The sequence below is a fragment of the Stegostoma tigrinum genome, chromosome 4, assembly GCF_030684315.1.
Source record: "Stegostoma tigrinum isolate sSteTig4 chromosome 4, sSteTig4.hap1, whole genome shotgun sequence".
Lineage (NCBI taxonomy): Eukaryota > Metazoa > Chordata > Chondrichthyes > Orectolobiformes > Stegostomatidae > Stegostoma > Stegostoma tigrinum.
The window spans coordinates 36,832,094-36,858,650 of record NC_081357.1 but is presented as its reverse complement, the minus strand read 5'-3'; the positions used below and the strand labels follow the sequence as shown (position 1 = coordinate 36,858,650).

Genomic DNA, 26,557 nt, shown 5'->3' with positions numbered 1-26,557 from the left:
CCTGAATCTGAATAGGCCAGGATGGTGGCTCAGTGATTAGCACTGTTGCCTCACAGTATCAGTGACCTGGGTTTGATTACAGCCTCAGGCGACTGTGTGGAGTTTACACTTTCTCCCTGCGTCTGTGGGAGTTTTGTCAGGGTGCTCTGGTTTCCTCTGACAGTCCAAAAGGTGTGCAGGTTGGGGAATTGGCCATGCTAAATTGTACATTGTGTCCAAAAATATGCAGGCTAGGTGGAAAATACAGGGTTACGGGGAGAGGTTTGGGAGGAGTGGGTCTGGATGGGACACTCTAAGGGTCAGTGTGAACTTGATGGGCCAAATGGCCTGCTTCCACAATGCAGGGATTCTATGAAACTTCTAGGTCTCTCTGTTTGACAACATTCCCCAGGGCCCTACCAATAACTATGTAAGTTCTGCCATGGTCTGTTTTACCAAAAGGCAACAGCTTTCAATTATCTGCATTAGACTCTATCTGCCATCCACTGGCCCAGCTGATCAAGATCTCTTTGTAATCTTAGATAACCTTCTTCATTGTCTGCTATACCACTAATTTTGGTGCCATCCAAACTTACTGACCATACCTCTTAACTTCTCATCCAAATCATTTATATAAATAATGAACAGTGGACCCAGCCAGCAATGATCCTTGCAGCACACCACTGCTCACAGGCCTTCATCTGAAAAACAGCCATCTACCATCACCGTCTGTCTCCTACAGTCAAGCTAATTTTGGACCCAGTTCACTATCTCTCTCTGGATCCCATGGGATCCAACCTTACTAACTGGTCTAACAATTTCTTCCCTAGCTTCCCACAATGTCCTGGGATACACTTGATCAGATTCCAGGGATTTATCTACCTTTATGCACTTTAAGACCTCCTGCACCACCTCTTCTGTAATGTAGACTCTTTTCATAACATCACTATTTATCTCCCCAAGTTTCTGAGCTTCCATGTCTTTCCAAATAGTAAATACTGATGCGAAATATTCATTTAGGATCTCACCCATGTGGTTCTACACATAGGCAAACTTGTTGCTCATTAACTGATCCTATTCTCTCCCTACTCACTGTTTTGCCCTTAATTTACTTGTAGAATCTCTTTGAATTCTCCTTAGCTTTAGCAAACAAGGTTATCTTGAGTCCTTTTTTTTCTCTCCTGATTTCCTTCTTTGTTGCACTCCTACACCCGCTTCTCAAGGAATTCACTTGATCCCAGGTGTCTTTATCTGACATAAGCTTCCTTTTTTCTTGACCAGAGGCTCAATATCTCTAGTCATCAAGTATTCCGTACTGCTGCCAGCCTTACCCTTCACACTAACAGGAACATGCTGCGCCAAACTCTCATTTTCTCTCATTTGAGAACTTGCACTTGCCAAATGTCCTTTACCTGTGAATTGCTTGGTCTTGCCCAATTTAGAGCCTTAATTTATGGATCAGGCTAATCCTTTTCCATAACTATTTTAAAACTAATAGATTATGGTCACTGCTCCCAAAAGATCCCCCACTAACACTTCAGTCACTTGCCTTGCTTCCTAAGAGGAGGTCAAGTTTTGCCCCTTCTCCAGGTTGTCCATCTACATATTGATTGAGAAAGTTCTCTTGAACATACTTAACAAAGTCCTCCCCATTCAAACCCTTAACAGTCTGGCAGTCCAGACTATCTTTGGAAAGTTAAAACACCCTACTCTTAAAATCCTATTATTCTTAGAATCCCTACAGCGTGTAAGTAGACCATTTGGCCCATCGAGTCCACACTGACTCTCTGAAGAGCATCCTACCCAGACCCACACCCTCGCCTATCCCTGCATTTCCCACCCAAGGCACTATGGGCAATTTAGCATGGCCGATCCACCTAACCTGCACATCTTTGGACTGTGGGAGGAAACCCACACAGGCATGGGGAGAATGTGCAAACTCCACATGCCCGAGGGTGGAATTGAACCCTGGGTGGCCAGTGATGCAAGGCAGCAGTGCTAACCACAGAGCCACCGTGCCACCCTTTTTCTTTCACTCACAACCATCTGCAATTTTATAGCTATCTGCAATCTCCCTACATACTTGCTCCTCATTTTCTTGCTGACTATATGGGGACTATAGTACAATCCCATCAAAGTGATCACGCCCTTATTATTTCTCAGTTCCACTCATATAGCCTCACTGAACAATCCCTCAGGAATATCCTTAGTACTGCTGTGATGTTTTCCCCTAATCGAAAACGCCACTCCCACTCCTCTCTTGCCTCCGTTTCTATCCCCCCGTAGCATCCGTACCCAGAACTTTACCCTAAATGTCTTCTTTTGCATGGTTTATCAGCATGCATTGCCATCACACATCAGCGTCCAATGCTGCACTACCTATATCCCAGATCCTCTCTCCTTTTCATTCGGGCTGTGGCACAGGGCACTGTCTGCTTCCCAACCTCATCACCTAGCCTGGCCACAATTCACTTTCCAGCCTCGTCGTCTCCATTGGACTTCAGATCTGGTCTTCCTTTCATTGCTATTGCGATTCCACTCCAGGATCCTTGCTGCCTTCCTGAATTCAATCTGAGGCCACAGTTTCCATCTAGTGGCATAAGTCAATCAGTGCAAGTAGTCTTCAGCATCCAGCTGCATTGATAACACCAGCCACTAGATGGAGCTTGGTCAATTTAACTGATGAAGGATATTATAACTAAAGCTATAAAAATGTATTTTGCATAAACTGTTATTTCATTCACTAATGTAGAGATTTAACAATTTAAACTACAGATAATACTGTATTTCACCTCAGAGGATATTTATTCTTTGTTCTGCGGTTAAAAAAAACGTTGTTTCATTTAATCAAAGCCTTTTTTACTTAAAGTTGCAATTTTTAGGTAAGGAACCCCCAACTTAGAACACCTGTGCATGCAATTCTAATGAGGAATTACCTTATCCCACATTGGTGGAACCTTAATGTTATGGAAGAGTGGTAAATATTTGTTTAACAATGGTTTTAAGGTCTTTTTTTTGTCATGGTCTGAAGAGATTTAAATTACCATCCCCTTTAAAACTAAAAAAAACCAGAAGAACCTGCATCATTTGGACACCTGCAACCAGTGGGCATTGAATGAAAAACCATTCAGTATCACATAAAAAAAAACAAGTCACCCATGTTCCAATTTTAGCAGACTCCATTATTTGTATTCCACTGTAAAAGTTGATGCAAAGCACCTATTCAATTCTTTTGTCATTTCTTTGTTCCTCATTTCTGCTTTTCCAGTGATCCAATATCCACTCTTACCTCACTCTTATCTTCAAGATATCAAAAAACTCTTGCAATCTTCTTTTATATTACTCACTGACTTACTCTCATATTTCATCTTCTCCCTCATTGTTATCTTTTTTAGTTATACTCCACTGATTTCTAAAGGTTTCCACACTCATTTTCACCATATTGTATACTTTTTGGCTTTATGCTGTTGCTGACTTCCTTTGCTAGCTGTTGTTGCCTCATCCTCCCATCAGTATTGTCTTATCTTACTTGGGATGACTTTTTGCTGTGCATCCCAAATTACCCCAAGAAACCCCTGCCATTCCACTGTCTTGCATTCTAGGTTCCCCTTCCAATTAACTCAGGCGAGCTTCTCCCTTGTGCTTTTGTAGCTACCTTCATTCAGTTGTAATGCTGTTACATCTGCTTCAATCTTCTCCCTCACAAACTGCAAAGTGGAGTCTATCATATTATGGTCACTGTCCCCTAGGAGTTCCTTCAAGACTCCCTCATGACATATCACTAAATCTGGAATTGCCTGTTTCCTAGTGGGCTGTACCACAAGTGCTCCAAAAGAAATCCCGTGGATGCTCCACTCATTATTTTTCTTGAGATCCACTACCAACCCAATTTTCCCAGTACACCTGGATTTCAAAGTCCCCCATGACTGTAAGATCATAAGACATAGGAGTGGAAGTAAGGCCATTTGGCCTATCGAATCCACTCCGCGTTTTAAATCATGGCTGATGGGCATTTCAACTCCACTTCCCTGCAATATCCCCATAGCCTTTGATTCCTTGTAAAATCAAGAATTTATCAATCTTTGCCTTGAAGACATTTAATGCCCCGGCCTCCACTGCGCTCCGTGGCAATGAATTCCACAAGCCCACCACTGTCTGGCTGAAGAAATGTCTCCTCATTTCCGTTTTAAACTTACCTCCTCTAGTTCTAAGGCTGTGCCCACGGGTCCTAGTCTCCCCATCTAACGGAAACAACTTCCCAGCATCCACCCTTTCTAAGCCATACATTATCTTGTAAGTTTCTATTAGATCTCCCCTCAATCTTCTAAACTCTAATGAATACAATGCCAGGATCCTCAGCCGTTCGTCGTACGTTAAACCTAGCATTCCAGGGATCATCCGTATGAATCTCCGCTGGACACACTCCAGCGCCAGTATGTCCTTCCTGAGGTGTGGGGCCCAAAATTGGACACAGTACTCTAAATGGGGCCTAACTAGAGCTTTATAAAGTCTCAGAAGCACATCACTGCTTTTATATTCCAACCCTCTTGAGATAAACGACAGCATTACATTCGCTTTCTTAATCACGGACTCTACCTGCAAGTTAACTTTTAGAGAATCATGGACCAACACTCCCAGATCCCTTTGTACTTCTGCTTTATGAATTTTCTCACTGTTTAGAAAATAGTCCATGCCTGTATTCTTTTGTCCAATGTGCAAAACCTTGCATTTGCTCATGTTGAATTTCATCAACCATTTCCTGGACCACTCTCCTAAACTGTCTAAATCTTTCTGCAGCTTCCCCACCTCCTCAGTACTACCTGCCTGTCCACCTATCTTTGTATCATCGAGAAACTTCACCAGAATGCCCCCAGTCCCTTCATCCAGATCATTAATATATAAAGTGAACAGCTGCAGCCCCAACACTGAACACAGTGGGACACCACTTGTCACTCTGAAAAAGAGCGTTTTATCCCAACTCTCTGCCTTCTGTCAGACAGCCAATCCTCAATCCAAGCCAGTAGCTCACCTCGAACACCATGGGCCCTCACCTTACTCAGCAGCCTCCCGTGAGGCACCTTATCAAAGGCTTTTTGGAAGTCTAGATAGATAACATCAACTGGGTTTCCCTGGTCTGACCTACTTGTTACCTCTTCCAAGAATTCTAATAGGTTTGTCAGGCACGACCTCCCCTTACTAAATCCACGCTGACTTGTTCTAACCCGATCCTGCACTTCCAAGAATTTAGAAAACTCATCCTTAACAACGGATTCTAGAATTTTACCGACAACCAAGGTTAGGCTAATCGGCCTATATTTTTCCATCTTTTGTCTTGATCCTTTCTTAAACAAGGGGGTTACAACAGCAATTTTCCAATCACCTGGGACTTTCCCAGACTCCAGTGACTTTTGAAAGATCACAACCAAAGCCTCCGCTATTTTCTCAGCCACCTCCCTCGGAACTCTAGGATGTAGCTCATTGGGGCCAAGAGATTTAACAATTTTTAGAGCTTTTAGCTTTTCTAGCACTTTCTCTTTTGTAATGCCTACCATACTCAACTCTGCCCCCTGATTCTCCTTAATTGTTGGCATACTACTCATATTTTCCACTGTGAAGACTGACACAAAGTACTTATTAAGTTCTTCAGCTATTTCTTATCATAATAGAGCCTGTCCTACAATACCTTATCTATATTTTGATTTATTTTCTTCCGACAGCCTCATCCCTGTTAGGAGGCCAGTACATAATTTCCACCAGGGAATCCTTAACTCTATACACCCAGATTCTACACCTTCCATCTCTATACTACCTTTGGTTATCGATTTTAACTCACTTCTTAATAACAAGGCAATCCTGTCCCCTCTGTCCTCTTTCAATAGGACATGTATCCTTGGATGCTTCATTCCCAGCCCCGATCCCCTTGCAGCCAAGCCTCTGTGATACCCACATCATTACCTGCTAAGTCTGCACTACAAGCTCATTTACCTTGTTTTGTGTACTGTGTGCACTTAATACAATTTAGTTGACCCTTATCTGCCATGTCTGAAATTAGATTCATAGAACATAACAGCACAGTACAGGCCCTTCAGCCCTCGATGTTATGCCGACCTGTCATACTGATCTCAAGCCCATCTAACCTACACTATTCCATGTACATCCAATGCTTGTCCAATGACGACTTAAATGTACCTAAAGTTGGCGAATCTACCACCGTTGCAGGCAAAGCGTTCCATTCCCTTACTACTCTCTGAGTAAAGAAACTACCTCTGACATCTGTCCTATATCTTTCACCCCTCAATTTAAAGCTATACCCCCTCATACTCGCCGTCACCATCCTAGGAAATGACCTATGGACCCTTTCCATACTCTGTCCTGCTGTATATTTTGGAAACTTTAATTTCTGCCAAGTCCTCCCCTCCTTTCCCTTTTTCCATAATTTTCTATGCAACTGAAACCCCCATCCCCCCACTCAATCATTTAGTATAAAGCGCTCACCACATTCCTAGTTATGCAATTCACCAATACTTTGGTCCCATCATGATTCAGGTGATGCCTGTTCCATCGGAATAGCTCCCTCCTTACCCAGTACTGGTGCCAACATCCCATGAATTTGAACCTATTTCTCCCACGTAAATATTTAGCCATGAGTTCACCTATTTAATGTCATTAACCCTATGCCAATTAGTTCATGGCTCAGGTAGTAATCAGAAGATTAGTACTCTTGCAGTTCTGCTTTCTAATTTAGCCAATAACTGTTCATATTCCCTCAGAGCCTCTTTTTACCAATCATCATTAGTAGCTACATGGACCAAGACAACTGGATCTTTCCTCCACACCCCAGATGAGATATCCTGAACCTGTGCACCAGGCATGCAACTCTCGATCCTGGCCAGAGAGAACAGTGTCTATTCCTGTGACTATATTATCCCAGATTACAATGCCATTTCTTTTCCACCCCCCCCCCCCCCCCACACCTTGTGTGGCTCCCTGTACCATGGTGCAATGATCAGTTTGCTCATCCTTTCTACTGCCCACATGCTCATCCACACACTAAGCAAGAATCTCAAACCTGTTAGACAAGCTCAAAGGCTGAGTCTCCTGGATCTCTCTGCCTGCTTCATTCATGGTCACACCCTCCTGTCCTTGAGCACTGACCAAATGAGAGTTAATCTAGGGAATGTGTCCTGCCTCCTGAATTGCATCATCCAGGTAACTCTACCCCTTATTGATATGTCAGAGTTGTTGAAGCTCAGACTCCAGTTCATCAAATCTGAGCCGGAATTCCTCAAGTAACTAACACTTACTGCAGATGTGGTCACAATGAACCACAATGGGGTTTACCTCCTCTCACATCATGCAGGTACAACACACTGCCTGGCCCTGCAGCTCCATTTTAACTACTTAGTACATAATTCAATTTTTAAAAATTACCTTCTGGTCTCTTAGTTTGTAACCTGTAAATATTTCCCCTGGTTTACCTTCAAAGTAATCTATGATGGTGTCCAATTAGTAGCTATCACCATCCATTAAATCTCCAGTTTTCCTGCAGTATCACCCTTTTGTGCTGGGTCCCTGACCTTGGGCTTCAACATAATGTTAAAAATAAAAACTTTGCAAACTGAGTGGAAAGAAGCAGAAAATAATCACGATTTTCCCTCTGCACCAACTTCCCCAATTGCCTTCAAAATTTCCTGTATTTTTCCTCACTTCAGCCATGTCTCACTCTGGAAGGGATTTCTCCTTCCTGTCTGTGAAACTTACTGATTCAGTAGTTTTGTCAGCCTCTACTGCATAGGCAGTGACATGATAGTCACAAAGAAACGTGACTTCTGGACTTTTCTAGTACAAGACACAGTAGCCTACTGATGTCATCTATGCTGCTGTAGACCATAAGGGTGACATAATCTTTACTTCACTTTCCACCGTTACACATTTCATCTTTAACCATAAAGAACTAATCTGGTAAAGGATGGCGAAACAGTCCAGTTTCTTTCATGACAAAAAACATCTGTTGGTGCATACATGTTCAGAATGCAGTAGAGACTGTTTTCTAGCTAAACATCGATCATTATTATCAGTGCACCTCCACATCCTCACTGTTTACCGCATAAAAGACAGCACCATGGCTTAAAATCAATCCAGCTATCCATTGCCAAAGATGAACGCTTAGTGACCCAGCCACTTTGCCAGGGTGAGTTTCATTTCCTACAGTATTGAATGGAGGTCAGAGGATACTTTGCTTAAGCTGTGCTGAAAATGGAGCTTTGCCAACATTGGAGTAGCCAGCTGCTCTCATTTACTTCCTTAGTGGAAGGAATAGCTGCTTGTCAAACTGATCCCAGTTGTGAGTCTTTTATTTCAAAACGGCTCAAACTTGCTGGCAGAATTTTTTTTTCATGGGACGTAGGAGTAGCTAGGTGACCAGAACTTATTGCCCATCCCAAGTTATCCTTGGGTGGTGGTGGTAAGCTGTTATTGAACTACTACAGTCCTCATGCTCTAGTTTGACTCACAATACACTTAGAAAAGGAATTTGAGGATTTTGACCCAGCAGCAGTGAGGGAATGGTGATATAGTTCCAAGTCAGGATGGAGAGTGACTCGAAGGGGAACTTGCAGGTGGTGGTGTTCTCATCTATCTGATATCCATTTCATTCTAGACAGAAATGGCCATGGATTTGGACGTCTCAGGATGTTCGGTAAATTTCTACTGTGAATCTTGTAGACAGTAGACACTGCTGTTACAGAAGATCAGGGGTGGAGGGAGTGAATGTTTGTGGATATGATGCAGTCAAGTGGGCTACTTTATCCTGGATGGTGTCCAGTTTCTTGAGTGATAGCCAAAGGTGTATTGTTCTATGTTTTATATGGGAAGTAGGATGTTTTCCATTACCTCCACCACCTAGAAAGCAGATTGCAGCAAGTGTAAATTCCAAGCTGCGCCATTCTAATTTAGAATAGTGTCATTGCACTTTAAGCATTATGGATGGACTATGATAGTTCAAGCAGATAGCTTGCCAACACTACAAGGACATTTGTGACTAAGTGACAAACCTAAGACATGTAACTAACATTCAATTTACTGAAAAACATCACACACACAGGTAACTGCATAAAAATTCACAACAGATGAATGGCTACTGGCATCAGTTTTAAACATTAAAAATCATTGCTGAACCCCTCTTGAAAAGAAATAGTTGTATTTGTCAGTACTGTAATCATTACATCATGAAGAAAAGCTGATTTGGTGAAAATCCTGAATTGGAATAGGAAGACTACACCAAGTTTTATTCATAATTATTCAGATAACATTTCAAGTGAGCAATAAACAATACATAAAATTACATGGAATCTGTTCAAAAATTATGAGATATATTCTGAAGTTAGTGATATTATGTTTAGAGTGCATGAGCATATTATATTTTTACAATAATACTTTTCACACTATAACATTGCTGTAACTTAAGCCTCAGAATTTCACAAATTATCAGTCAACTTCAACTTTCGCTCAGTTAAAGCAAGACAACAAGATTTACAAGTGAATGCTCTTTTCTCTCCTCTCAATAAGATAGCAATCTGAACTCTAGTTGTCCAACAAACTCTTCATCAAGTTCTCCTATGACCAACTCATGTTTTTAATAGTTTTTGTACACATCTCAAGGAGACTTCAAGGAGAAAATACAATCTGACACATCTATTAGAGAATAGAACAAACATTACAATATACAGAAATTCATGGCAAATTAACCACAGGAAACTATTTGGGGTGAAGAATAATGTATTTTCCTGCAAGTCTTTTTTATTTGCATTTCCAAATTAGTTAGGCCTTGCATGTTAGTGACAATTGCAATCAGATGATTATTGCCTTGAACATACAAGACTATTTGTACATTTAACTTTGAATTGAAGCAGACATAAAACTTGGTCTAAGTGTTTTAACGGATCAAGACAGTGCATATGCAGGTAGCTAGGTGATGCAATACATTGCCCTGTTACTTTAGCATAAAAATTCCCTACAAAAATAGGGAAAGGTTGAGCCTGACACCTCAAATTTTAATTGAATAATCAATTAAATACAAACTTGAGGCTTTAATATTCAAAAAGTAAAAAGGTAGAGGGGGTTAAACTCTACCTTTTGACCTGCGATACCCATGTTTGATTTTAACTTTAAGGGTGGGAGTGAAAAAATCTTTGAATGTGAGCTGTCTGCAAATTACTTACGTGGTCTTCATTCAGTTCGCAAATCCAGATAACGTTGGGTAGGATTGTCAAATATTTTGTTATCTCACACACCCTTAAAATAATAAAGCCAAATGCAGAAAGATCAGACAAGGCAATGTTGGTTGATCTGCCAAGATTGGCGAAATTTGGAGAGGGCCATACTTTGCCCCTAATTTCGAGCCTGACATGTAGAAAAGAAAAAATATTTGTTATCTCACTAAGAGGAAACCTATAATCGCTAAAAATTTTCCTAGTTCTCAGGGTGAACCTCTTTTGGTAAATCAGTAGAACATCACTGCTATTAGTAAGATGTCAAGATAACATGATATTACACAGGCTACATTATAAACACAAACAAGAGCAAAGATAACCATGAGAGAGTTTTTAAAGAATTAGATTAATTTTCCATCACTCTAGTTCAAAGAGACTTTGTCCAACTCCTTTCTTGGCATCTGCGATTCTCTGTCTTGATTCACAGGTTTCAGACGAATGCATCATTATATTTGCTATACATTGTGCTGGGATGACTTCCTAAAAGCAGACACATCGAGATCATGGCCATTGTTGCACTGTTCCCATAATGCCTACAAAAAGTTGAAAAAAGGTTAGAAAGCTATAGCATTGCTATTTCAACACTTAAACCATGAAGTCTTCGTTGTGTTGATACAAGATAAACCTTACTTTTCAACAAATAAGAGAAAATACAATGCAGTATGAGTGTACAGGCAGCCCGAATTGTTTGCTGCACTTCGATAAACATGTGTTAAACTTTAAGTTAAACAAAACATCAGAAAAAGTTTCAGGGAAAATTACTCCATGCAGAAGCATTGATAATTCTAATGTGTTCTACACCACTTAATTACTTTTGCTCAGAACAATACATTTGAAAGAAAGAAACATTATCAGTGTTTAATAAACCATTTCTACCATTCCCCATTAAAGAGCCTTTCTCATGACATTAATTGAGCATTCTAACATGCAATACACTGTATTTCTTGAAACTGTGTGTGGATAGTTCAACTAGAGGAGGGGCCATATTGGACTTTGTATTGGCTATAGAGCCTGGCCAGGTCACTGACCTTTCAGTGGGACAGCATTTTGGTAACATTGATCACAACTCCCTAAATTTTAAGATAGCTATGAACAAGGACAACGACAAGTCAGGATCTCACAGGAAGGTACTAAATTAGGGGAGAGCAAATTAGATCAGCATTACGCTGGAGCTAGGACATGTTAATTGGGAGGAGCTGTTATCAGGCAAGTCCACATTTGACATGTGGGAATTGTTTAAAGACCTGCTGATTAGTGTTCAGGACCAGCATGCTCCAGTAAGCAGGAAGGACAAGACAAGGTAAGTGACCCTTGAATAATGAGAAAGGTCGTGAATTTAGTCAAAAGGTTTTTCTTAAAAAAAAAAGCATATGTAAGGTTTAAGAAGCTAAAATTGAGCAGGACACAAGGAATATAAAGAAAGCAGGAACATACTCAAGCAGGGAATTAGGAAGACAAGAATGGGCCATTAAATTACATTGGCAAGGAGGGCTAAATAGAATCCCAAGGCATTCTACACATACATTAGAAACAGGAGAATAACTAGAGAGAAGGTAGGACCAAAGATAAAGAGGGAACTTGTGCTTGGAGGCAGAGAGCATGGGTGAGGTTCTAAATGAATGCTTTGCATTGGTATTCACCCAGGAAAAGGATATAGAGGATAATGAGATTTGTGTGAAGCACGTTCATAAGCTAGGGCATTTTCAGATCAATAAAGTAGTGGTGATGGATCTCTTGAAGAGCATTAAGGTGGATAAGACCCCAGGGCCCAATGGTATCTACCCGAGGTTTTGAGAAAGGCAAGACAGGAGATTGCTGGAGCCTTGAACAAGAAGATCTTTATATCCTCATTAGCAGGATTCTGAACAGCATTGATGTAGAGAAGGACTTTCGGGTCAAGTCCATAGCTCTCTGAAAGTAGCCATGCAAGTAGATAGGGTGGTAAAGGTGTTGTTTGGCATGTTTGCCTTTATTGGTTGAGGAATTGAGTACAGAAGCAGAATGTCATGTTGTAGCTTTAAAGGACTTTGGTTAGGCCACATTTAGAGCATTGCATTCAATTCTGGTTGCCAGATTACAGGAAGGATGTAGAGGCTTTGGAGAGGGTGCAGAAGGAGCTTACCATGATGTTGCCTGTATTAGAGGGTACAAGTTATAAGGAGAGGCTAGAAAAGCTCAGGTTGTTTTCTCTTGAGCGGCACACGCTGAGGGGCGGCTTGATAAAAAAGAACCTAGCAACCATTAGTTAAATACACTGGTTTGTGCACAGACTCCTGGAACATAAACATTCAAGACTATGATCAAGTAATGTTTCAGTTAGAGGAAATTTAACAGACAAGAATTACAGTACTCCAAAATATCTCTGCTGGCCAAGGCAAATTGTACTAAAATTTCTTTTGGCACAAACAAAAACCAAATAATTTTGAGATACACTAAAAGATCTTTATAAACAGAAATCTGTACAATGGATAACATTAGTTGAACTAAGCTAGGTAATAGCCAAAGAGAAAAGGTTATGAATTGAAACCCTTCTCAGAATTTAAGCATATAATCTGCAGGTAAAGGCACTTGAGATCCAGTAGTAGAGTTCCTATCTCTGAGCCAGGAAGCCTATGTTCAAATCCCATCCACTCCAGAAGTATACAACAACATTTCTAAGAACGTGGATTAGGAAAATACAGGGGATCCCCAATTTAAGAACTTCCAATTTACAAACGACTGTACTTATGAGCACAATCCCACATGGGTGTGATTTAAAGATCCGACATATGAATTCTTCCCGTACTTATGAATGGCACCTTCATATTGACCTGCATGGTGTTCTGACTCTTGTGCAAATTGTTTTGCAAATGGACTCGAGAACAGAACTCATTCACAATACAGGGCCTGCCTGTATCTATAACCTGCAGGCACCTGCTTTTGTGGCACAATGGTAGTGTCTCTACCTCATGGTCAGATGTCTGGGGTTCAAGTCCCACATTTTACAGTTGTGCAAAAATTATACACAATACTCTAGTGTGGTCTTACCAATGCCCTGCAAGGCATCCCTGCTCCTGTACTTAAATTTTCTCATTACGAAGACCAACATACCATTTGCCTTCTTTACCCACCTGCATGCTTACTTTCAGTGACTGGTGTTCAAGGGACACCAAGGTCTCGTTGCACACCACCCTGTTTCCATATCTATCCCCATTTCAGACAATAATCAGCCTGTCTGTTTCTTCTACCAAAATGGATGATCTTATTTATACACATTATACTGCTTCTGCCATGTATTTGCCCACTTACTTAATTCACCCAATGCAAACTGAAGTTGCTCCACATCCTCCTGAGATTATAACCTCCTGCCCAACTTCGTGCCATCTGCAAACTCAGAGATATGACATGTAGTTTCTTCACTTAAATCATTCAAGCACTGATCCCTGCAGTAGCCCACCAGTCACTGCAACCCAGTCAGACAAAGATCCGTTTATTCCTATTCTGAGTTTCTTGACTGTTCTCAATCCATTTCAGAAGCACAGTCTGCAAACTCATGTGCTCTAATTTTGCACACCAATCTTTTACTTGGAACCTTATCAAAAGCCTTGAGTTGAGAGGCAATTTATTTGCCACCGAGTTCCAATTCTGACCTGCTATTGTAGCAATTGTAGCTATGTGTTTCAGGCTTAAGCTTCTGATCAATAGTGGCAGGAGATTCATTCATGGCAATACTGTTAAGGGGAAGATAGAATCTCCACTTTTAAAGGGTCTGTACACCCCTTGTACAAGTGGCTCATCATCCATGGCATTTCAGATCTGTAACAAAGCTACCTTTGCATCTTGGTTTCTGAGCATAAGTTAGCTTCTGCTATATTGTATTAACACAATCATTACTTAACAGAGGCACCCCACTCCCCAACCTTTTCATAGCTTACTGTCCTTCCCGTACCGTTCAATATTCAGGTCCAAATTGATGTCACCTGGTAGCTATGCTTCTGTAGATGCTACCATATTTCTAATTGCACCAATTCATCTGTTTTGTTTGGAATGCTTTGTACATTCCAATAGGGCCTTTCATTTAGTCATGTGTGTGCTGATAAAACGATTTTTTAAATGAACATTTTCTTCTTGCACTTATCAGTTAACAAGAACAGTGGCAGTGACCCTTCTTCAGAACATAGCAAATGTTTGTCATTTGTTGAGTTGAAGCAGGCCATGTGCATGTACATGTTATGTTTACAAAGCACAGGACCGGCATATTAACATACATAGCTTCCAGCAATTCCAAGTGTACCTCACAGCAAGCTCAAATAACAAGCTAACTTGGTTGAGTGTAATTCTTTATACACACTACATATATTATTGTAATATCTAGTCTTGTCTGATGATTTACTCTTAGAATGGTACTCTCTAGCCCATCCTGTCGCAGTTTATATTTGACCATATTAATTCCCTTCGAGATGTCTCTACTCTTTATCGGACCACATCTCCTCCAATTTGATCCCTTGCCCCAGCTTAATGTAAAACTCTCGACTTTCCTGGTTATCTATCTCAAAGCACTGATCGCAACATGGTTTAGGTGTAGATTGAACAGTACAGCCCCCATTATCTTCAGTACGGCACAAAGCTCAAACTGCTTCTACTCCATCAGCCTTTGAACCACATATTTACTGCCTTCATTTTATGTAGGTTGGCTCAAGTAATAATGCAGACGTTGTGGTTCTGTCTCTTAATTTGGCACCCAGCTCCTCAAGTTGATGATGCAGATCCTGTTCCCTCATCCTGCCTATATCTGTGGTACCTACATAGGTAATGGACTGGATACGTCTAGGTTTCTATCCAATCCTCATCTGGTACCCCAAACCCTAGCAGAAGCAGGCAAAGAGTGCCAATTCGCACAATACTATCGCATGCAACCACTACATTATTTTGTTTTCCCTCATTTGAATGGCTTCCTACACTGGGGGATGTTTTCTCGTGAGGAGATTACAATGAAGAAGCAGACCTTTAAAAAGTTTCATTCTTCAGACAGAGTGGAGAGAATTTATTTTCTCACATAGGGCCATTGGAGTGTAGAGTTCTTTGCCACAGCAAGCAGGGTTGTATAGGATTTTTAATAAGGGAATTGGGGCTTTGGTGGTGGGGGGGGGGGGGGGAAATGTAGAACGCTGGGGCATAACAGACAACACCTATCGGAGATTTCTCATCAGACATGGCACTGAAAACAGGGACAACTAGCGAGAAAAGAATACTATCCAAGCTGAATAGATATCCTTGTAAAACATCTGGTGTTTTTATGTAATATGAAACACAGAGAGGATAAAGTATTTTATAAACAAATATATTGATATCTACAGAAAATACATATTTTTCTAATTGAGATAAAGGTAATAAAACTATTGTCTACAATCTCAAAATTGAAACAAAAGTCAGTATATGACTTACTCTAGTTGCCCTTGTGATGCTGTTTGGAGAATTCAGAGCTACCAACTGGCTTAAGATGTGATGCATTTCTTTTCTGGATGTCTTGGGTTCAACTAACACATGAAATAAAGTGCTTTTTATTGTTTTTTCTAACACAAATTTTCAAACAGTTCAACAAGATATAGAAACACGATCTTCAAAAAGCAACCCTCAAACTCAAATTGAACTCAAATCAAAAACCCAATCCTAAATTTTCTCCCCGGTCATCACACAACTTACTATTTCATATCTACACTTAGGTTTGACACAAGGATAGATTATAGTTTTATTTTGCACTCGAATGCCAACTAATCTTTTATTTATATTTTTAATGAATTTTCAGAACCAAATTTAAAATTCTATTTTTCTCTGCAGGGTCCTTTTCCATAAAAAAAATTAGAGGGAGGTGCTGTTGCAGGTGTAATTCTATTTGATGAGCAATCCAGAAGACTTTCAGTAATTTTTGTTATCCAGTTGAAAGTTTATAATATTGTGATTATGGCGACCCAGGCATTCACCCACATGCAACCCAATAATCAAGGAGGCTGGCTGGATTTTCATTTATATTTGTCAGAATCTTCTCCTGAAAATGGTCATACTCACAGTAAGACAACAAAAAAAAAGTTTAGAATCATAGGGACAGCCATTTGGGCCCCATAATTAGCTCACGCCCATGCTCTTTCCCAACACCCTGAAAGACTTTTCAGTTTCAAGGATATATTTAACTCCCTTTTGAAAGTTAGTACTGAATACCGTTTCCTCAATTTTTCAGGTCATGCTTTGCAAATCATAATAAATTTGCTGTACAAAAATAACTTTGAGCTGTATTTTACCAAAAAAAAATTAGAATCAGCTCTAGCATGCTTCTCTTAATGATCTTGAGCAAGTTTTCTTGCACTGCCTTCCAAAACTCCCTTCATTATCTATACACCATGGCTACGTGGCCCTCACTCATCATATTCTCCCACTGTCCACAGGCTGAAATACCAACTCTTACGGGACTGCTGGGAATCTTAGCAGCCCTGCAATATTTAAAGCTCAGCTGTGTACCCAGTCAAGCATGAAGCTGCCCTGCATGGTTTATTTTAATTGCTATGGTCATGTCGATCAGTTGGCATGCAGTTGCTACCCAAGTAACGTGTCCCGAATTTTGATGATGTAATGAAGGAGAAGGCAGCTAACTGGATTGATTACGTTATTTCTCAACTTTCATGTCGGGAATTGTTGCTGAATAGTTCCTATTGCATATGTATGCAAATAGGCTTCTTTACACTCACAAGCACAAATCGCAACTCATCATTTGACAGTTCCAGCTCTTGATGCAGGAAGATCCTCACTGGCCTTCTCAGAGAATTTTCTCAACTTTCTCATCAAAACCCATGTTCTGCAGGGACTGGAATAACTCTACCCATTGTGTCTTTCTTTCTCAATAATCCTGAAAACATGTCCTCAGGTTATTGAAAGATTAAAGGACCTACCTGACTGTTGCCGAACTTGAAGGTGCACATAAGGATGTTCAAGCAGTGCAGTGATTGAAATCCTTTCCTTTGGATTCCTTACCAAGCATCTCTATTGACAGAAAACAAGTTTTGCATCTTGTAGTAGAAGGAACCACACCGCAAGACATTTAATCACATTACATAACTTTTTAGATGGAAAGTTCAGTCATGACATCAAATTCCAACCTCAAAAGACTTAATGCAGTTTCACAACTCATGCAGTAAATTAAAGGATCGCTGCATTGATTTTACTTTCTTTATTGATTAAATTACAATATTAAACATGGGCTTTTATTGCACCATTCAAGAATGTACATATTTTGAAGTACGAAGTCAAGTGTGCTTTTTCCTTTTCACTCCAGCAAACAGATGAGACTCAAACCTAGGCAGTTGTGACTTAGAGCCGCAGATATTTATAGTTCAGAAGCTGGCTAGTTGATCCATGTCTTTAGCGCTGGATCTTCATTAGACAGATTTAAAACTAAACCTACTACCACTTAGAATTTCACTAGACATGGGTCTTCACCTACTTCAAATATTTATCGACTTATCCTGTAAAAGATGCAACTATCTCCGCTTTAACTACTTTGTGCAGTAAATCATCCCATGCTTCAAAAACACATCGCAAGCAGAAATGCTTCCAAATTGCATCTTCACAGTTTGAGAATTTGAAATACAGCATTCTTCACTCTCTCAAAATGGAATTTCCATGTTCATCAGATAAATATCTTCTACTTTAAAAACATTTAAATTTCCTTAGTTTGTTATCGATGAATGGAAACATCGTTGTCTCCTCATTATTATCAACTACTCATTTCTCAGGTCTTTCATGAGAAATCAATGCCGTAAGCTGTCAATAACTTTGAAAGTCCTTGTAAAAAGGAGGAATAAAGTAGTAAACCACTCAACTGCCTTTTGCAGGAAATGGGGAAAGGAATACGGTAATATAGTAGGCACAAGAGGATTGTTGCCATAGGTGAATAAACAATATGGATTCACTGGTCTGAATGCCCTGTTGCCACTTTGTATTTTCTAAGTAACTCATTGAAAATTGGAATGCAAACATTTACAAAAGTACTAAGACTTAGCATTTCAGCTACTGGTCACGAAGTTTCCACCATTTATGAGTAATACAGATTAGCCTCAATTCTGGTTTGCCTGAATATCCAATTCTGGTAGCCATGGTGCTTTTTTTTGACGGGATGACAAGTTTGATTACATTACTCAAGTTTCTCTGCTGTCCGGCTTCGACGCCCAGCACCAGCATCTTCTGCCTTCATTATGCTTACCTTCAGGTCTAGGATTTTACCCCACTGCACCAGATCCAGTATTTTTTCTAAACCACATCAAATTCATTGGCTGTAACCAAAATAACTTAAAAGTTGCCTGCTCTCAAACACAAAGATGTTTACATCAACATTTTCTCCTCTACTCAAGTTTGAATTTTAAGATAATTTAAAATTGTATTGTTTTAAAAAGTTGTTTGACAGAACAATGTGTACCTTCAGTACATCAAGAAGATCTGTTTCTGAAATGACAGGGAATTTTATTTCATAGTTTGGATCTGTAATAGCCTGCAGTTTGCTGATATGGTTTGTAAGGTGCTGAAATGGAGTCTTCCCATAAGTCATGTAATACAAGATACAGCCGAGGGACCATACATCACTCTTTGGACTGATCTGCAATAAGATGTACAATGAAATTTGAAGCGTTATACCATGCACTGGCCAGAAACATGTTAGTACAGTCAGTTAGAGGTGAGATTTCACAATCTAGAAAACAGCCCAACAGCTATTTCTCATGTCGCAAGCTTTTCTATTTCTATCTCTCGTGCTATTTCACCCCTCCCCACCAAATATGTACTCCCTACATACTCCATTAAATTTCTTCCCCACTTAATGTACCCACAGATATCCCAATTATACTAAACTTTGATCTTTGTCTATATACTTGGCTGCAAAAGTCTCAATCATCGTTTTCTCTGCATCCCTGCCACTGACTAGAGTATGCACTCTGCCAGCAATGATCTTCCTACGGTGTATCCTGTGATATTTCTCAAATCTCATTTGGTACTTTTATTTGCGGTAAACCAGCAGTTCAATTTCAAAACGTTTGGAGGACAACAGATTCTTCCAGTTTGGGCAGTAGCAATCAAGCAATATTTTAAATATCCATTTTAATATACATCTTATTCAAGAAACAGTTCTGACCTTGGACTTTGATCTGTTTTCACCATTAGAAAATGTATCCTTAATCGTCTCGGGAGCCATGAAATTTAATGTGCCAACCTGGGAAGCAAGTATATTAGTATTCAGAAATTGTTATTTCAATCAAGTTTAAAAAACATTAATATGTTGCTGTCAAAAAAAATAATTTCCAGATTTTGACTTCAGAATTCCTTCATATAGTACTAAAAGTGACTGTATATGACTTCTCGCTAACTTCCCTCAAATCAGATTAGTTTTGAGCGGAGGTAGAGTTTGTGTTTGTGGCTAAAAGGACATTACCAATACACTAAAACATCCAACCAGATAAAAATTTGTAATGAATTAAAAACTGCACAATTGCTGCTTCTAGCCTCACCAGACCAGTTTGATTTGGAGAGAAGCTCGCACCTGGATTCTATGCTATAAAAAGAGAAAGACCTACCTAGAATACATTATTCTCAATCACCTGATCTAAAGCACAAATATGTGGTAGTCAGTGAAGGCCTGCAACTTTAGATTGACTTCAGACACTGCACGGCAAAATGCTCAAGTCAACAAAGCTTGATGAAAAAGCGCACAGCTAGTGGTACCACACTTACTGATTGCTTCAATATAAATTCAGCTTATTTGGATCTGCGACATGGCTATTATCCAAATATCTGAGCTCCAAGTTGTCCCTCAAAGATTTCTTCCCAGCAAGAGAAAAAGGGAAAAGTACTGCTTTATTGAATCAATTACTGAGTACAAGTGCTGACTTTTCCTAAAAAGGGACTTTTCATTTTCAATGAAAATAAGCAATATTAAAAGAAGTCTCAAAAAATTTTAGTCTCTCCTGCTCTCTCCCTCCCTATACGACTCAAAACCTTAAACACCATATTTACCTTAAAAGGGAAACAAAAAAGCTTAAGGCACTTTCAATGGAAGGACTGCAAGATTTCAGGTACATATGTTAGAAAAAAATATATTAGCCAAATCTGCAATACACATGCTAATAAGCAAGGATGGTGTGCTATGAACTTCTACTTTTGTTTTAACCCTCAGGTTTAAGGTCTATGAAACTATTTTACACAAAGTTTTAATTGGCACTTCTGCACACCCTGAGATTAGTTGAGTTACTTCCAACTGTTTTGCCAGTTCCTATCAGGTATTCAGTAGAAGGGAATACAGTCACTGGTGATGGTAGCAAATAGCATTTTTCCAGCAGCTTTCGGAACACCATGCTAGACACACAAACGTTAAGGTCAATCTCCTTTGATCATAAAATAAGATGTTTTCTTATCAGAGGGGTGGTTTGGGGATTCAATACCAGGAATCTGCTCAGTCAGAATCTTTCCTCGAATATTTCACTTGGGACACAGCAGAATGCACAAGTTTTGTTTTATTAAAATGAAATTTCTCATCGAAAAGCAATTGTTAATGTGCAAAGATATTGTTCATAGATTGCTGCTGCAGCTTAGCCTTCAATCTGAAGTAAGCTGTCTCAGAATGTTCAATTCCACTGTTTAAGAAAGTTGGCAGTTAACATGCAAGATTGGAATTTTAAAGATGGTCTCAAATCTTTATTGCAACAAGATGCAGAAGGCTTGGTTCTCATTTATGACCAAAACAAATATTCCTGTAGCCACTGGATGCAGTTTAACCACTAAAAGTAATTTCTTTTTGCTAATGTAAGCTAGTTGAAGACAGTTTTTCCATCCTCAGTCTGGATTTGATTTTATCCTAATTGTAAGAAAACTAATAGCATTCAGACTGTATTATTTACTCAGTCTGTTTCTCTCAACAAACCAAAAATCGAACTATTAATGAAACTTCTTTCAACACCAGAAGCTTGATCAAACCACAGATCTTTTCTGAAGTCAGCATAACACAACACATCTATAACTCACCAGAGCATCTTTACTAATACTGGTCACATCTGGCTGTATCTCGTTAGCAATACCAAAATCTATCAATTTCAGCATTCCATCAACAACCAGAAAATTGGCTGGTTTCAAGTCACTGTGAATAATGCCTAAAAGAAAAAAAAACATATCCATTAAGATTTCTCATGGAATGGGGAAGAAATTACAAAGCCTACATATTCCTAACATTCAATGCATCTGGAAAATAAGACAAATAAAATGTTTTCTTGACTAAATGCATGATGTTGTTCATATCATTCAGGAGTGTATTTTGTACAATAGAGAAATCTCTTAGAGGTTTTACTTATTGATGGAGATATGCCTCAATTTGAGTTTGAAAGGCTTGGATTTCTTGATGGCTGCAGTCAGGAAAACACTTCTAATTTGTTTCTGAAATAATGGGAACTGCAGATGCTGGAGAATCCAAGATAACAAAGTGTGAAGCTGGATGAACACAGCAGGCCTGGTGTGTTCATCCAGCTTCACACTTTGTTATCTCTAATTTGCAACTGTTTGGTTTCTCACATCTTATTTCATTGGTAATGAAGATTATATAATCAGGCACACTTCACCAGGTTCAATTATCCAAAGAACACTCCTTTCAGCACATACATGAAAAGCAGCCACTTAGATGTGCTAACAGCATTATTGGCATTTGCAACACTTTTCCATTCAATTAAAAAAAGTATTACAAGTACTTACCATGCTGATGAATTGTGTGAACAGCTTCCAACATGTTTTCCCAGTACAGTTTGCGCTCTAGCGGCTTGATGACCTTTTTTCTTCGGAGCAGTGTGTTTAAATCTACATTTCCCAATTCCATTACCATATAGATATAATTTTCTGTGACCTCACTGAAAAAAAAATTAGTGACCCACATTATGTGAAACTAATATACACCAAATATTAAGTGGTGTTAGCTTCACATACATACTGACTGAAATATTTTCAGGTTTTTTAAAAAAAGGACATTTCTGGCATTTGCAGTTTTTAAAAATTATTTTTTAATGAAAGAGAGTTTATCTTTTCCCTAAAGCAAACCTGAAGTGCCAGGCTTTCTAAATAGATAAATAAATACCTCTTAATACAATTAATTTCATTCAGATACAATAGATGTCTATATTAGTCAGATTTAATTGTTTAACTTAACAAAATTAAGCAGCTGGCCATGAATGAGAGAGAGAGAACTTATGGATGGGCAATGAATTCCTCGGCACTATAGTCTAGAATTCTGTTGAAACCCTTCCACCCTATGAGCTTATCAAAGAATAGGGTGCAACAGTAGGAAATTGGGTTGAGGAACATATCAAGCACAATCTAATACTCTACGCCATATAATGCAAGTGGTCAAACCTATCAAAAATCTATAACCCAAAAAGTCAAGGAGAAACCTGAAAAGGAAAGACGATTCTTATCCCATGGAAAAATAGCTACAGCAATATCAGTTATAAAAATGATCAACATCGTTCTCAAGGTGTAAAGGCTGCTTAAATGGAGACTGAACCATTGAGTATGTTGCATTGCTCAGTACATAAGTTGAGGAAAGATGTGCTGGCTAAACAGGATGGAGCTGGGGTTAAAAAAACTGTTGGAAGGAAAAGCATGGAATGCTTCAAATTAGCAGAGGGAAATGGGATATTTGAAACCTTTAAAGCATATTACACCATTGTTTTAGTTCTCAGTTGATATCATTGCTCTATATCCTTTATTTTTGCAAATAAGCGAACGTAAATTGTAATCCCAAAAATCTCAAAGGTCAAGAATCAGGAGGCAGCGATTTAGACCAATTGGTGGGAGGATTAAAAGAGAGTTGAAGAATTATAATTACATCAAGGGGTTGGTGGGAGTCTAAAATTTGCTGTCGGAAAGGATGGAAGAGGTAAAACCCTTATCACATTTTAAAAATCACTTCAATACGCTCTTGAAGTATGGTAACCTTCAAGACTGTGAGCAAGGGCTGGAAAGTGGTATTAGATTGGATACATCATTTTCAGACATAACAAATATTTATGGGGTGAATAGTTTCCTATGGGCTGTAAATTTTTGATAATTTTGATTCCCTTCAGGGATGCCAGAATGAATCCTATTACACTGAGATAAATTAATGCAATACAGATGTGGAAATACTGAGGTTATTTATCAAAAAGCTCAGTAATTTACAAGGCAAGAGGTTATTAACTGATGTTTGCAAACTTCATTGCAGTTTTAATATTAAGAGAATCTCAGAGTACAACGGGACTTTGCTGAGATGAGTCAAGGAGTGGCTGATGGAGTTTAATTTCGACAAATATAAGGAGTCACATTTTGGTAAGGCAAAGCAGGACAGGATTTATACAGTTAATGGTAGGGCCCTCAGGTGTGTTGCTAAACAAAGAGACCTAGGGTGGTAGGCGTATAGTTCCTTGAAAGTGGAGTCACAGGTAAACAGGGTGGCGTGATGATACTATGGTTTTAAGATGCAAATTTTGTCCTGGTTTTTTAAAGAAGAGAGGGTCGAGACAGACGTGTTGAGCAGCTGTTCCCAGCCAATGAAGTAAACAGCTTGAGGTGTCTTGGGAATTTTTTTTTTAAAAAAGGTTGGAACAATAGAAGCAGTATGGAGAGGTGACATTGAACTCCCACAGAGCTGGGATTTTAGTTTAATCTTCAGTAGCTGTTGGGGTTTGGAAGCTGCTATACATTTCTCCATGCTACAACAATACTGTGTTTTCTCTCTGGGTTCTTACTTCCTGGACTATTTACCTTTGTCAAGGGTGTGTTTCTGGAATGTTATTATAGTATAACAGTTGCTGTTTAGTGGTTAAATAATCATTTATTCTGTTAAGTACTTCCAATAGAGTTAAATTATTCCAATTCCTCTTTATTTTGTTTGTATTTTAACTATAGTATAAGGAGGCATATTTTGCTTCAAGACTGGTAGTTTGACCAATCAATTAGCATCTGGAACACAACACCTTACACTTACCTTTAAAAATAAGAAAAATTTGAAGCCTAGGCTATTTTCTTAGCATATCATGAGGGGTTTGGTCTGGTCCATTACAATGTTGAAGACGACACTTGGCACACTTGCTCTCATTGGTCATGGGTTTGGGGTGTCATGTTGTGGCAGTACAGGACATTGGTGAGGCCACTTTTAGAATACTGCGTACAGTTCTGGTTGTCCTTCTTTTGGAAGAATGTTTTTAAACTTGAGAGGATGCAGAAGAAATTGACAAGGGTGCTGCCAGGACTGGAGGGTTTAAGTTTTGGGGAGAAGTTGAATTGGCTGGGACTACTTTCCCTGGAGCAGAGGCTGAGGGTGACCTTATAGAAGTTTTCAAATCATGAAGGCATGCATAGAATGAATAAACAAGGTCTATTTCGTAAGGTGTGGGGAATCCAAAACTAGAGGGCATAGGTTGAAGGTCAGAGGGAAACATTTAAAAAGGTCCTGAGGGTAACTTATTCACAGACGGTAGTGTGTGTATGGGACAAGCTGCCAGAGGAAGTGGTGAAGACAAGTACAAATACAACATTCAAAAGGCCCCTGGATGGATATCTGAATACGAAGAGTTTAGAGGGATAGAGGGGAAATGCTGGCAATTGGGGCTCTGTCAGATTGGGACATCTGGTCGGCATGAATGAGTTGGACTGAAGGGTTTGTGCTGTATGACTAAGTTTTCGTTGTAAAAGTCAAACTGATTTTTAAGAAGCAACTCACAAAAGACTTCAAACAGCAGCCTGCATTTATGCAATACCTTTAACATAGTAAAACCAAGGCGTGTCCTTAGAAATTGAGTGGGTTGCTTAAAAATTAAATCTGTATGATAATCTGTTAACAGCAGTCTAGGAGATGCATCAAAAGGAATTCAAATATCTATCAAAAAGACTACCAATTTCACAGGACAAAGCATCCAAAATAAATCCCAGTTTCATTTACACAGAATACACGGTTTTGCCAGAAACTATCACTGTATGAAAATTTCCATCCACTTTTCCAGTTATCCATCTTCCCATCCCAACGGGCTTGATTCAGCAACAGATCCATCAGTAGTTTGCGTTCTAGCCTACAGAATCACCTCAGTCTCTAAATCTCTTGGCTTTTGTACTTTCCTCCCCTGCTTTACATTATACATTTGGTCAAGCACGCTATTGGCTCTGATATGAAAACTATTGAGATACAACAATATGAATTCAAGTTCATCGAGTAGTTAGTGACTAAGGGAAATAAAATGATTAAAAACAACTCACTAGTCAAAAAGCTTGATTATTTTGTCACTGTGTTGCTGTAGACGTTTCAAGTATTCAATTTCGTCTTTGTAGCCTGCAACTGCAAAATCATCTGCATCCTGCAGATTAACTTGTTTAATAGCATACAGTTGTTTCTTCTGGTCAAGTACTTGGAATACCTAGCGAGAAGACAACAGATTACTCGTGGATACAAATGTTTCTCTTTGTTCTAATTAAACACTTCTCTATTCAGGACCAAATTCAAGAAGAAAAAGAGTACAGGATCTTGTGCTGCAATGGTAATATCTGAACTATTGGTGTGGATTCATGCCCCACCTGCCTCATGTGTCATAACACATCCAAACTGATAAAGATTAAAACATTGAAGAAGTTCACTCCACCTGTCAAATTTCCTTTGCCTTTTCCAATTATGTTCATTACACAGCACAGGCATGGATGTGTCGGATGGAGAGACAGAAAATAATGAAACATCAAATACATTAACTAGGTTTTACTTTTTTGAAAGAATCTCTTACATTACTCAAATGGTACAACCTTGATCCAGGAAAAAGTCATTTTTCCATATTTATTTAAAAAAAGCAGAATAATCAGAAAGGGCTTTTAACTTCATCAAGTTGGCCTTGAGCTGGAATAGTTCAGTGTGGGGTCAGGGAGCAAAGCAATGCGGAGGCAATCTTAAAATAGCTAGCTTCAACAAGAGGCACAGAACAACACCATTGGTGACATTGCTTAATCAGAAACTATTCAGCCATGTTTTCTTGGCTGGTCCATAATATTTTTCAAATGTTTGCTTTATTATGAGTTTTTTGTTGTCACCACATGTTTGACCAAATATTTTGGACTACACTAATTTGAATTTAAATAGTATTTTTGACACAGAATCCAAAGTTTAGCAATGACAAAAATAGCTTGATACAGATTAAGCATTTGACACTGGGCAGAGTGGTCAAGCCAGTGATAAAAGAGTAAAATCAAGACGACTGAGCCGGAGCAGGAGGTTTATGAAGCATTTTCTAGAGCATGGAACA

The 26,557-nt window shown here is 39.2% G+C and overlaps 1 protein-coding gene across 1 annotated transcript in view; it reads right to left on the bottom strand.

Moving 5' to 3' along the window:
* Nucleotides 1-9,040: 9,040 nt before the first annotated feature.
* Nucleotides 9,041-26,557, bottom strand: part of ttk (ttk protein kinase) — a 54,591-nt gene continuing 37,074 nt past the window's right edge. Inside the window, exons 15-22 of the mRNA XM_048530337.2 lie at nucleotides 25,530-25,687; nucleotides 22,002-22,153; nucleotides 21,285-21,409; nucleotides 19,402-19,479; nucleotides 18,694-18,870; nucleotides 17,171-17,261; nucleotides 15,675-15,766; nucleotides 9,041-10,783 (exon numbers count right to left, since the gene is read on the bottom strand). Of these exons, the coding sequence (XP_048386294.1) occupies nucleotides 10,706-10,783; nucleotides 15,675-15,766; nucleotides 17,171-17,261; nucleotides 18,694-18,870; nucleotides 19,402-19,479; nucleotides 21,285-21,409; nucleotides 22,002-22,153; nucleotides 25,530-25,687 (951 nt within the window). The 3' untranslated portion in view covers nucleotides 9,041-10,705. The remainder of the gene's footprint in view (nucleotides 10,784-15,674; nucleotides 15,767-17,170; nucleotides 17,262-18,693; nucleotides 18,871-19,401; nucleotides 19,480-21,284; nucleotides 21,410-22,001; nucleotides 22,154-25,529; nucleotides 25,688-26,557) is intronic.